The sequence below is a fragment of the Uloborus diversus genome, chromosome 6 (genome assembly GCF_026930045.1).
Source record: "Uloborus diversus isolate 005 chromosome 6, Udiv.v.3.1, whole genome shotgun sequence".
Classification (NCBI taxonomy): Eukaryota; Metazoa; Arthropoda; class Arachnida; order Araneae; family Uloboridae; genus Uloborus; species Uloborus diversus.
The window spans coordinates 133,138,223-133,152,404 of NC_072736.1; the positions used below are offsets into that span (position 1 = coordinate 133,138,223).

Sequence of the window (14,182 nt, forward strand, 5' to 3'; positions counted from 1 at the left end):
AACAAATGGACTATAGATGCAATCTTAGCAGAAAATTTTATCTAAACTAGCTGCGACACCTGCTTTGTCACGGTCTACATCGAAAATAAAAGTTATGTCAAGTGACACATGTTCAACAATCAGGCTTGAACAAAAAAGGGGGGGGGGGAGGAAAAAAAACAGTAAAATTTTGTGGCAGATTGCGGAAAAATAACCAAAAAGGAAACATATTAAATCTCCTGATTACAGGAAGAGCCTCAAAACAAAAGCAATAATTTTATTTGTTGATATTCAAGAAAAAAATGGCAACAGATCTTTCTTTTCAATGATTTTCTTCACGCTACAAATTTTAATAAAAGCATTGTTACGGAAAGTTGAGATGAAGTGCTGAATAATAAGTTTAATGGAGGAAAGCCTTCAAAAAATAGGGATTTTATGTCGAAATCTAAGTGTCATTAATAAATAGTTTTTAATTAATCTCTCAGCTAATTATTATCGGAGGATTATGTTAAATAGCCCAACATAAAGACAGGAAAACTTTGAATCAATCGATACCTGGTTCGACAGTAAATTCACTGATGTTCGGGAGAAGTAACTCGGACATAGATACATACACTCATTTTTAATTATGTAAGATTATATCTTAGACAAACTAGCGAATGATTAAGCAAAATCTGTTAGTTTTATTTTAAAAGAATTTAAATTTAAGACAATTCCCATCACATACTCAGTTAAAGCACTCGCCTTTTATTGTCAGTTCTATTTTAACGGATTTGTTTTGAAACATTTTAATTTTGTAAACTGAAACTGACTCTGAACATTATCCTTCTGCTAAGGAGCCAAAACCAATGTCCCAGAAAGCATTTACTTTTAATTACATTTTCCCAACACATTTGCAAAAATTTCTGCTCTTTAAGTTGTTTTCATCTCTATTACAAACTTTTTAATTAGTAAAAGTAGCTCTTACTAAAAAATAATTCTTCAACAAATCTGAAAAACATTCCACTATTGAACCTTACTTCATATACTTCACTATCAGCTTCCATTTTCTTGATAGAAATTTCATTTTCATCAATTTGAGTTCGTGACTTACAGAGCGCTTCCTCTAAAGCTGCTTTTTCATTTTCGATAGTTGAAATAGTTTGCTCTTGCAAGAAAACTTGGCTCTGAAATGAAAGGCAATCGTGAGGTTTTACAAAAATAGTGACTACAAAATTCTCCACAAATTAGACATTGCACATAAAATATTTGGAAAAAACAAATACAGGCATCCCTGGTATAACACAGTGCTTATACAACACAGTTTCGATATTACACGGTGCCAAATTTGCCATTATTATAACGCGGATTCGATCTTACACGGTATGAAACTAATACTTCATGTTTTTGATGTAACGCGAATGTTATCGTTAAAAAAAGATGGAATTTCATTTTTGTTTAATACATTCTGTTAATGTTTGATAACTCTAATAAGTTTTTACTTGGCTTTTATGAAACTTGGTTTTGATATAATACAGTACACACTCCTTGACAGTGGCGGCTCGTGCTTTGAAAAAGTGAGGGGGCCAGATCATGGGTGCACTCAACCCCCCTCCCCCCCCCCCTTCTTCTGATTTTTGAAAAAAAAAAAGAATTTTTCTTAAAAATATTTTTTTTTTTATATAAACTTTCTTAAAATAATTATTCTTTCTTAAAATAATTATTTCTGTTAAAGTAATAAAATTAAATTCATTTTAAACACAGGATAAGTTACAAAATACTTAAACTACTAAGTAAATCACGATAGATATTTTTAGTATCATGTTTATGTCCATGATTGCCGGCAGGGTGCACTCTCACTCCCTGACTCTCAAAAATAAAATTTAATTAATCCGATAGGGAAAAGCTACAAAATGCATCAAGAAAATTATTAATCTCACATTTATGTCCAGTACACTTTCCGGCGCTGCAGTACACCTCCCTTGCAGCACTGGTAAGAGGCTGCAAGTGAGGAGTTCGGAGAAGGAAGGGAGGGGGGATCACCCCCCCCCCCTTCTGTTCAAAATAAATTTTAAAAAGCAATATTAATCTAATATATTTAATAAAAATATTATTTTTAATCTTTTAAAAACTAATTATTTTGAATGAGTAAAATTAATTTTATTTTAGGCAAGGCCAAATTACAAAAGTGCAAAAATGTTATTAGAGAAATATGAAAAAATTTAGTTAACTTTAACAAAGATGAAAGCTTTAAAATTAATGAAATAAAAATAGGTAAACTAAATTTTAAAAAACTAAAAATAAATAAATTAAAAAACTAGTAAAAAAAAATCCTTAGGGATTTACATGTGGGTGTAACCTTCTGCATATGAATCTGCCGACGCCCATAGGGCAGACTCAGATTTTTTATCCAGACAAAGAGAAAAAATATCTTTTTTATTATTTTCTCCCCCCCCCCCCTTCTTCAAATTATTGATAACTTGTCACATTTTCATTAACACAACATGAGCAGTAATTTAAAACAAGTCATAATTTTTGTGTGACAATGGGAAGACATTTTTCGAATTAAAATTTTTTTCTTGTAACTATACGTAGATGCACGTCACACACAGTAGCGCAACTAGAAAATATTTTTTATGGGGATGGGGGCACAATAGGGAAAAAAAACTCATCAATCTGATTGATTTTCTCATCAAATATCTCAATTTTGAACTTTTCTTTTTTTTAAAAAATAAATCGAGATTAATTCCTCCTCCCGCTTCTCAATTTTTCGAAATTGCAATTCCAAAAAATATAATTGTAGTCAAACTTTAAAGATTTTTACAGGAAAGGGTTCTGGAGCTCTGCCCTAGATTTGCTATCAAAATTGAAGTATTAAAATCGGTCTAAAAAAAAAATCTTCGTATAATCCGCGGATAATACAATGCAAAAAAATGAGGTTTTGATTTAACATGAAATTTTAGCAGCCAAATTAAAAACGAGAAACAATACCTTTAAAGTTTTTCAAATTTATATAAAAAATAATGATGTCTTCTCTAAATTGTTATAGTACACTAATTACTTAAAGACAAAGTTAAGAAAGGAGCAATACGGCTAATGTTATGCATATGAAGGCTTCTTTTACGGTATGTTGTTTATTTTACACAGCCTGAATCACGTAAGAAGAACATTCAAGCTGTGTAAAATAAACAAAATACAGGCAAGGTCACGGTCTCTGTGAATCCAACTGTAAATATTGAGGTTCAATGCATTGGTGTTAAAGGAAAAAATGCAGATAACTTTTAAAATTTTTTAAACAGATATTCTGCGGATTATACGCAGGAAAATACGGTACAGTCCCCCTTTTTTTATTTCAAGCACGTACGCTCGAAAAAAAAGGAAAATAAATAAAAAGTTATAAATTGTCTGAAAAAAGCGAGGGGCCCTCTCTGGCCCCTCCCACGAACAACTACTGTTCCTTGATTTACATTATTTTTAAGTTTCAGATAACAAGGGTTCAATATAACACGAAACACGTTTCGATACAACACGATACATATTGGCATGATTATATACATAATTAATTAACGTACAAAATAAGCTTAAAAGCTATTTTTGAAAAAGTCTGGTATAACATGGTTTCGATACCACACGGAACGAATTAACTGTGTTATACGAGGGACGCCTGTAAATACATACGTACAAAGAAAATTATTCCAATGCTTACCTCCAGTGTCTCTAAATTCTCCAGCTGCACTTGTAAAGACAGATTATATTCATTTTCTCCCTTCAATTTCTCTTCTAAGACCTTCTTCTCATTCTCCATCTTTTCCAGTTCACTTGCACGTGAGGCCTCTTTCAGTACCATATCATTTAAGTTTTGCTTAAGGTCATAGATCAAGCACTCCTTTTCTTTTAGCTTTGCCTAAAAGAGAAAATACTCGATTTTAATTTGGTGCTTTGCTAAAAAGAATTTTTGATTGATACTCGGATGCTCATTTTAATTACTTAGGAGCCAATACTTTTCAAAATAAATTGCCTCTAATGACGTTTTTCAAGAAAAGAAAAACAACATGTATACGCTTACAAAGTTAATAAAGTTTGAACATACAGTAAAGACCCATCTTACAAGAAAAAAAGTTGCACATTAAAATTAATGCAGTTAAATAAATTTTTATACACTTAGCTAAGGATACAAACTGAACAAATGCAATCTTATTACAAAATTTTTATCTAAATTATGGCTACACAAACTAGAAAATAACTAAGCAAAACACTTCATTTTCATTTAAAAAGAGTGGGAATTTGAGACAGTGCAGCACATACTCAATTGGGGCCACTCTTATTTTTTACTTTCATTTAAATTTCAATTGGCTTTTGAAACATTTGAATTTTTAGAACTAAATGTGAAGTAATGCTTTTGCCTAGGGGCTAAAACCAATGTCCTCGAAACCATTCACTTTTGAGCACTTTTTCCATATGTATCAGCAGATTTCTGCTTTAAGTCATTTTCATATCTAATTTAAAATAATACAAAATAAACTAATAATACAAAAAAAAAAATCATGACACACCGGAACACATTCCACCTTCAAACCTTACTTCATATGCTTCACTGTCAGCTACCATTTTCTTTATTGCAATTTCGTATTCTTCAATTTGAGTTTGTAATCTGCATAGTGCTTCCTCTAAAGCTACTTTTTCATTTTTGATAGTTGAAATATCTTGCTCTTGGGCTAAAACTTGGCTCTGAAATGAAACGCAATAATCATGAGTTTTCAAACAGTAATAATATTGATCACCATACTCTCTACAAATTAGACAATGCACTTAAAATACATGGAAAATTGAAAAAAAAAAAAAAACATACAAATAGAATATAGCATTGCTCACCTTCAGTGTCTCAAAATTCTCCAGCTGCACTTGTAAAGACTGATTGTATTCGTTTTCTTCCCTCAATTTCTCTTCCAAGGCCTTCTTCTCGCTCTCTATCTTTTCAAGCTCACTTGCATGTGAAGCCTCTTTCAGGACCATATCATTTAGGTTCCGCTCAAGGATGCAGATTGAGCTCTCCTTATCCCTCAGCTTTGCCTAAAACAGAAAGTGTCCTTTATTTTGCTTTGGTGCGTTGTCAAGGAAAAATGTTGAATCATACTTTGATGCACATTTCAATTTCTCCTTAATTACTTAGGAGCTAATACTTTTCAAAATAAAATGCCTTTGATGACGTTTTCACCAAAAAAAAAAAAAAAAACATATACACTTGCAAAGTTCTAAATAAAGTTAAAGTATACAGTAAAGACAGAACCATAGTACAAGAAAAAAGATTGAGCATAAAATTAAAACAATCAAATTTTGACACTTATAAACACAAAAAGCTTGCTGAAATTTGAACATATGTATACAATTCAAAGAGGAAGAAATGAACTATAAATGTAACTTTAATGCAAAAATTTATCAAAACTAGTAAATAATTAAGGGACCTAGAAAACATTCAGATTTACTTAAATATATGAAATGCATCTGCGCATCTTTTTTCTTTTTAGTCATTTTCATCTCTAATTTAAATTTTTTAATTACAGTGGAATGCAAAAATCAGAAGATCAAAAATCTGAACGCACTCCTATGAAGAATGATCCATAATGAACTGCTCAAATATAAATAAATACATTTTGTAAAATAAATATTTGAATACAATGATTCAAGAAATGAAACAAAGTATATATGTAATCAAGGTGGAGCATGATACAGGGTGTTTCAATATGAATAGCGGGGTTTTAACTTGTTATAATATTTATTACACCAAACTTACAGCCACAAGTGATATATCAAATGAAAGAGAAACTCAAACAGTTTTACATAATAGCCTACAAGTGTTCAATGTGAGCACCATTCGTCACTCGGCACACGTTAAAACGATATTAGTCCAGTTGCATACTTAAGGAAAAAGACACTCCGTGGGAAATTTCGCGAGGAAATTGTGAGACCAATCGTAACACATTCCTTATGGCCTACATAACTATGCCTCACCGGGTGTTTTTCTTGAACTTGTGTCAGATGGCCTGTGTGACGTCATGAATCCAAAATGGCGGCTGCACTAGATATTGATCAAAAATTATCGGTTTTAACTGATTTTTGAGGCATACTGATTTATGCCCTTTTTTCAACTTATCTTGTATATTTAATATTTTAATACTATTATATTTCAAATTTGAAAACTAATTGCCAATTTAAAATAAGTTATTCATTTAAGTTTTTTTTTTTTGTTTAGATGCAGATTTTTAGTAACCAGTAACAGTTAAAAAAATATTTTTGAAAGCTTGTACGATAAAATCAAATTTATTATTCCAAAAAACCTGTAAAATAATCTGCATACATGCGTTTTGGGGTTATAAGAAGCATTTTTTTTTCAATGCAGAAAAAAATTACAACTTCCGTTACTTAATATTAGATATAATGATAATTTTATTTATATGCTCAAATAATGAATGAGTGATTTCATTATCTAAACTCTGATTTTAATTCAAAATATAGATTTAAAGGCAAACAAACAGTTCTTACTTAAATATCTTCATCTGAAGAGTTATCAATATCGCTTTGTTGTCTATGATTTTCACATAAGTCCTCATCATCTTCACATACAAAGTTCAGTGCATAAAATATTTTGAGATTTGCATTTACATGAAACATATGCAGCTGCATCGAACTAGTTTCAAAATGGACGCAGGAGCACAAAAAATTTTACACATAACTGGAACATAGAAGTTTTCTTTCTCTTGACGGTGATGTTGAATTCGGGTGCTGATGGTCAGCAAGTCGCCGTTTCAATACCTGATAATACGCTCTTAAAATGTAACGAAACAAAGATGCTCTTGCAGAGGCAAAGTTTCATTTTGAGTCTCCTGCTTGGAAAACATGAACCAAAGAAATTTTCCAATATCAGAAATCTTTGTCAGCGGCACATATACAGAACAAATAAAGCCTTCTTTCAATAACAATTTTATCATTTGTACCGAATTCTTCAGTTGACTCCCAGATGAGTCAGAGCGTCGAGAGTATCTTTGTCAGCCATCTTATAAATTTTCCAAAAAGAAGGTTTTCCCTTCCAAACAAGTGAGCTTGTTATATTACTTCCTGACAGAGCATAGAGTCATAATATTCCTCTTGTTTTATCTCGCCCTAATAATGCGGTCTTAATGCTGGTCATTCTTCGTTTGCTATCTACCAGTCAAAAGTGTGCATGGACAGTGACATGATTTTAACCAGAACAATGCTAGCAAAAATACATTGGTGTCAGGCGAATATATATATATGAGTACTGGTTGCTCTTTCTCTAGAAGCATGAAAATAGTCCAGTACTATTTTAACTACCGCCTCTCCATGACAGCTTTGCAGTGCAGTCACATCACTTTTTAATGATGATTTAGCTTCATTTCTCCAGCCTAACGATGAGGTTTTTTTCAATGCTGCGTGTGTGTATTAACGATTTATCCGCCATATAAGCTGTTAAGTTATCCTTTGTTTTTACATGAGAAAGTAGGGTCTTCATGTGTACGTTTTTAATATTAGTACAATCGTTTATTTTGAACTCAATGTGTGTTAATGTACTTCCTTTTACCGCATGGCAAATTGGCAGATTTTAGCGAGTTTTCAATATATACGTATGTCAAACATTAAGTGTGTTTCATCATAATTTAAAAGAATTTCCTTGATCTTATTATTAAATTCTGCAGCAAAATCATTACATGATTTCACTTACTTTGGTTTCTTCTATGATTGTAGCTGTGCCATTCCATAAAGAACAGCAACACTGTAAGATTTTCTTTTCATTTGCTTCGGTATGCTTGTGTCTTTCATGGAGTTTGGCAAAGAATTTTCGATGCTGCTGTCTACTTTTCCTCAGCCACATTCTTCTAAAACCTTCTTTAACTTTAATTTGTTTTGGGACAATTTTACCTACCCATCCAGATTAAACGTAGACTGTGGAACAGTCTAAAATTCATATGCTGTTTTTAAATCGATATCTGTTCCACTCCTCGATACAACTAGCAGAAGTTTAAATAACGAATGGATTTTAACTGTAGAACAGTGCCAGCTATATTTGTTGCGACTTTCTTCGTGCTATTTTTACATAGATTTAGCTTTTCTTTTTTCATCGGGGCCCAGAAATTTGTGTTTTTAGTTTTAATTCTCTCTCGGTTGAAAGTGGCGTACATGTCACCGCCTTTCTTAAAATGCCTTAAATACATCTGTTTGTATGGCTTCATTATGTTCAGACTTTTTTGTGTTAATAAGTTCACTTCCTTCATATATTATAGGGCTTGTTGATTCTCTGATGGCACTATATATACATTGCACATCTTCATGTAGTCGCTTTCCTCTTGAACCTGTCAAATGATAATGTTTATTCTTTAACGCTAAACTATTTTTCTATTGAGTTATGTATTTTCTATTCTACCAATTACTTTCATACTCATTTTCTCTTGCTCCAAAACTTCGTCTGACCCTAAAGCACAAAACAGCCCAATTGCCTTCCATGAATTCATATCGAAGATTTTGTTTCTTTACTTTAAGACGCTTCATATTAGTCAAGTACCATGATATCATACTTGCATAATTTGTTAAATTCAAAGCAAAGAAATAGGGAACGAAATCTTCGAATGAAGAAATGTGTAATTCCCAATTTCCTGATTTAACAGACCGTATAAAAGTAACATGGTCATACATGCATCATATGCATGTATAACAAAGCAAGTTTAAATGTTGGTCAAATTTTCATTTTTTCATGTATTTTAGAATCTAGTAATATCTGCATTATATATGAGGAAATTTCTTTTGTTTCACCATACTTTTTTTCTTGACGTGTGCCGAGTGACGAATGGTGCTCACATTGAACACTTGTAGGCTATTATGTAAAAAACTGTTTGAGTTTTTCTTTCATTTGATATATCACTTGTGGCTGTAAGTTTGGTGTAATAAATATTACAACATGTTAAAACCCCGCTATTCATTTTGAAACACCCTGTACAATAGACCCTTATTTTATGCATGTTTATTTTACCCAGTTTTGAATGTACACGGTTCAAGGTTTGATGCATTAGTTTTGTTCTATGTGTATGAGTTTTGGTTTTACAACGAAGCAGCATTGCAAACAGTTAAAATTTTCTTCTCTAAAATCTGAATGCCTGAGATTAAATAACATCCAATCAACTGCATTTTAACATGCTAATAAGGGAACTTGGGTAACTGGAGACTTTTTTTGCGATTGATTTTAGAACACTTTCCGTCCAGAAGTTTAGTAATTAAGCTCACACAATTCAGAGCTCACTAAAGAAGAGTTTTTGAAAGTGACAAAAATGGACAAAACCAATGAGGATACTGACATTGATGACACACAACCAAAAGTTTTTTTGAAAGTTTTGAGTCATTCCTTGACAATGGCAATTTTTTTTTTTTTATCTGAGGGAGAGGGAAGATCTTGTTAAGGAAGAGACCCAAGAATCATGGATGAATTAAGGCCCAACAAAGAACTTTAGAGAAAAATGATAGACTCCTAACAGACTATCAGAATCAACAATTTTTACTTACAGTAAGTTTATTCATGTTTTCTTTATACACATCTAACATAGTTATTGAAATAATTATACATTTAATTTATTATATATTTATTAACCACTAGAATGTAGCTTTTTTTTAATCTATGGAACCATACCCCATTTAAACATTACAGTCTTAATTTAAGCAATTTTGATTTACATTGCTTTATCGTGGAACGTAACCCCCCATGTAAGGCAGGGGTCGCAAAGAGTTTGGAATTTTGATGTTCTACTTCAGTAAAAGTAGTTTAAAAAAAAAAAATCTGCACTTTCAAACCTTATGCTTCAGTCAGATTCCCTTTTCTTGATAGAAATTGTATGTGGTCTAATTTGATTTTTTGGCTTGCTTATTGCTTCCTCTAAAGCCACTCTTTCCTTCTCAAAAGTTGAAATAGTTTGAGCTTGGGCACTAGCGCAGCCAGAAATACCTTCTGGAGGTTTTTTTTTTTAATCAATAATCCACACTGGATTTTTTTTTTTTTTTTGATGAAAACTACCATTTGGTGGGTTTTTTTAAAATTAAAAATACCTTCTGAAGGGTTTTTTTTGACATTGCACTGAAAATATTTTGAAAATTTAAAAAAAAAAAAAAAGAGAGAGAGAGAGAGAGAGAGAAGAGAATTATCTCATTACTTACTTTTAGAGTCTCTAAATTCTCCAGCTGCAGTTGTAAAGATTGGTTGTACTCCTTTTCTTCCCCCAATTTCTCTTCCAAGACTTTTTTCTCGCTCTCCATCTTTTCCAGTTCACTTGCATGTGAGGCCTCTTTCAGGAGCATATCATTTAAGTTCTGCTCAAGGTTGCAGATGGAGCACTCCTTATCTTTTAGCTTTGCCTAAAACAGAAAATATATTTTATTTTGGTTTGATATATTGTGATTCATAAATTTTGACCCATACTCTGATGCTCATTTCATTATTTAGGAGCCAATACTTTTCAAAATAAAATGCCTTTAATAAAGCTGTCCCCCCCCCCGCCCCCCCAAAAAAGATAAAAAAGAAAAAAACAACACATATAGGCTTACAAACAGGGTTCATACCCTTTAGGCAGAAAAAAATTCAAGCACTTTTCAAGTACTTTTCAAGGTAAAAAATTTTGTTTTCAAGGCAATATCATAAATTTGTACTAAAAATATTGTATGCAGATTTCATTTACTACAAACACATAGAAATAAGGCAATAATACAAAAAAGTATAGGAAAACAAAATTGCTTTTTCTACAACGAGAGACGCTTTGATGAAAGATCTACTGCGTTGAAAGTTTTTCTGAAAATGTTTGAAAAGTTTGGTCATAAAGAGAAGCAGATACCAAGAGGTTTAATTTTGAGGTTTTTCAAAGGTTGCAGCAGTCAGAGGTTTGTATATTTTCTAGAATCAACAAATTAATACTTAAAAAAAAACCTTTCATAAGTGCTTTTAACTTTTATGGGAAGAAACTAAAATACCCAAGTTCAATGGCATTGCCAGAGAGGAGTTTTTGAAGTCACTCCCCCCCCCCCGCCCCCCGGTTTCAACATTTATTTCCAATAGCTATAAAGTGGTTTATTACAATATGAGGGCGGTTAGGACAAAAACACTAACTAGAAAGTTATTTCAGTTTGCACTATTAAGTTCTAAAAATATTAGGTTTGCAAATCATTTATAAGTATGCAAATCAATTATTCGTATGTATTTATTAGCTGTTCAGCCAATAAGGCATTTCAACTGTCCTCGAGTAAATTTAAAAATTAGGAAGTAAGATAAGTTGATGAAAGTCCACAGTCCAGTCTCTACACCTCAAAATATACAAAAGCAGCTTAAGCAGTGATAAATACTGTGAATGCAAACTTGAGCCTATTCAGCTTTCATTGATAAACTTGCAATAAACAATAAATGTGCAAGTTCAGATTTATAGAGCCATATTTCAAAATTGAAAAGATTCACAAGAAGTTGACATATATTATGACAAAAGTAGTTTTATTTTGGGGGAAAAAAGGGTTATTGTTGAAATTAGAATTTAAATTTAGAAAGGCAATAATATTCAGGTGTAATTGTAATTTGTGAGTTCATAAAAAATTACCTGAAAGTTTCAAAGAGCAAAATGGGGCAAGGGGGGGGGGGGAATAATTTTTAAAACTAAGACCCTGTTACTTGAATATACATATGTACAACAATAACTTTTGCTATGCATACAATTCATAAAATAGTTTATTAAGTCAAAATATTCTGCATAGAAATACCATGCCCAGTGCCTGTTGATAACCAGCAGCAGGCACTGGGCCTAGCTAGGCTGGTACTGGTCAATTTATTAGATCCAAATGAAGATGAATGACCCTCCTTAAGCTATCTACCCCTTTGCTGATTAAAGCCTCTTTCAGTAAGCTCCAAGTACCCACAACCTTAATAAAGTAGTAATTTTGAACATTTGAGGAAAAGGGGAAAATTGGAGATATAGGGAGGTAAAAGCATAAAAACGAGCACTACTGGATTTCATGTGAATAATCATAACACAACCACCCCTGTTATACACCTTATTTATTTTAGCAGACATAAAAAAATGATGTACTTATAAATAAAATTATATAAATCAACTTTATATTTAAAATACAAACTTTAAGTTAATTTGTTAGGTGCTCAACTGCTGAAATTTAAATTTTTTTTTTTTTAAATATGTTATGACCAAAAATTAGGTAAAGATAATCATTCAAAATTGCAAAAATAAATAAGCAAATAATTAAACAAGACCAAGGTAATAAATTCTTTAACTCTTTAGTTATTAAAATAAAAAACAAAATAAACTAATCTGATGTAGCAGTGTCAAAATAACTACTAATTGCCAAAAACATAAAAATATTTACAAAATGCAAAGGGATTGAAATCTCAAACAAGGGAAGCAAATTTTCGCGAATTAAGTTTAATGTTGTCATGTTTCCCATAAAATAAACTTATATTTTACTGAAATTAAACATAAAATATGCTAATCTACGGTAGCAAATATGAAAATAACATCCGATTAGTGAATATATTTAAATATTTGCAAGATGCAAAAAGATTGAAATTTCAAACACGAGAAGCAATTTTTCGCAAAGTCTGAGCTCGTTCGACGTGGCATGTTTCCCATGAAATAAATTTGTTTTTTTATTAAAATTAAACAAAAAATATACTAATCTAAGGTAGCATATGCGAAACTAACATTTGATTAGCCAAAATATTTAAATATTTGCAGGATGCAAAAAGATTGAAATTTCAAACACAAGAGCAATTTTCCGCGAAACCCGAGTAAGTTCAATGTTGTCATGGTTTCCAAATTAATTTCTTTGTTAATTAATGAAATTAAACAAAAAATAAACTAATCTAAGGTACCATATGTCAAAATATCTTTCGGTTGTAAAAAACATCAAAATATTTACAAGATGCAAAAGGATTGTAATCCCAAACACGGACGCAATTTTTCGCGATGTTGCATACTGAACACATGTTCAGAAAATTGCATTGGTGAAATACTTTTTTAAAACTTCTAGGCACAATTCGTTGATTTTTGAGAGAATTTAAGCACTAAGAAACTTTTTCAAGGTTTTAAAACTTTTTCAAGGTTTTCAAGCACTTGAAAATGAACTCTTTTTTTTCAAGCACTTTTCAAGGTTTTTCAAGGGCGTACGAACCCTGACAAAGCTCTAAATAAAGTTAAAACACACAGTAAAGATAGATCCATTTTAGAGAGGAAGAAGATAAAGGAACTAAAAAACAATAAGCATAACTACAAGGGATATTTTTGCAGAAAAGTGTGGAACTAGTATTCAAAAAAAAAAACATATAAAAAAGAAAAATTTATGCTTTTGGCCTCACAACAAAGAGATATGCAAAGGAGAAAAAAAAATCACTATTTTAATTCATTATTCTGAACAGTCTTTTCAAACCAACTCTCCACTCACTTTTCCCATTTTTTAAAGAAATAAATAGCTTTCCTTTTAACATTTATTTCTCAAGCTGAAGTTACTTTTTTGGATGCGCTACATAAAAAAATATTAATGAATGAGACATGATGCGTTCAATTTAATGAAAGGCAAAAAAAAAAAAAAAAGTAGCAAGGTACACAAACAGGAGGAGAGATTTAAGCTAAAAGGAGGTAAAGTAGGAAGATAATAAGACCTGAAATTAATACAATCGAATAAATTTTGATACACTAATTTATATAATTTGATATATTATTAATATAATTTGATTACAAAAGCCGAATTTTAAACACATGTGATTTTTCCTAGTGCTAAGGGTCTGAAATCAAGGTCCCAAAAAGCACTCAGATTTACTTACATTTTTGAAACCCATTTGCACACATTTCTTCTTAAAGCCCTTTTCATCTCTAATGTAATGTTTTTAAATAGTAAAAATAAGTGTTATATTTAAAAAAGAATTTCGTGACAAATTTGAAAGATATTCCACTTTTAAACCTTACTTCATATGCCTCAGTGTCAGCTTCCATTTTCTTTATTGCAATTTCGTAATCTTCAATTTGAGTTCGTAACCTGCATAGGGCTTCCTCTAAAGCCTCCTTTTCATTTTTGATAGTTGAAATATCTTGCTCTTGAGCTAAAACTTGGCTCTAAAAAAAAGGGCGATAATCATGAACTTTCAACAAAAATAAAAGTGACCACCACCTTCTCCACAAATCAG

General features: G+C 31.4%; 1 protein-coding gene across 1 annotated transcript in view; it reads right to left on the reverse strand.

The window, feature by feature from the left end:
* The window catches only part of LOC129224991 (centromere protein F-like), a 112,079-nt gene that overhangs the window by 56,322 nt on the left and 41,575 nt on the right, over positions 1-14,182 (reverse strand). Inside the window, exons 16-21 of the mRNA XM_054859538.1 lie at positions 13,965-14,111; positions 10,171-10,368; positions 4,831-5,028; positions 4,540-4,686; positions 3,665-3,862; positions 999-1,145 (exon numbers count right to left, since the gene is read on the reverse strand). Coding sequence (XP_054715513.1) covers positions 999-1,145; positions 3,665-3,862; positions 4,540-4,686; positions 4,831-5,028; positions 10,171-10,368; positions 13,965-14,111 — 1,035 coding nt within the window. The remainder of the gene's footprint in view (positions 1-998; positions 1,146-3,664; positions 3,863-4,539; positions 4,687-4,830; positions 5,029-10,170; positions 10,369-13,964; positions 14,112-14,182) is intronic.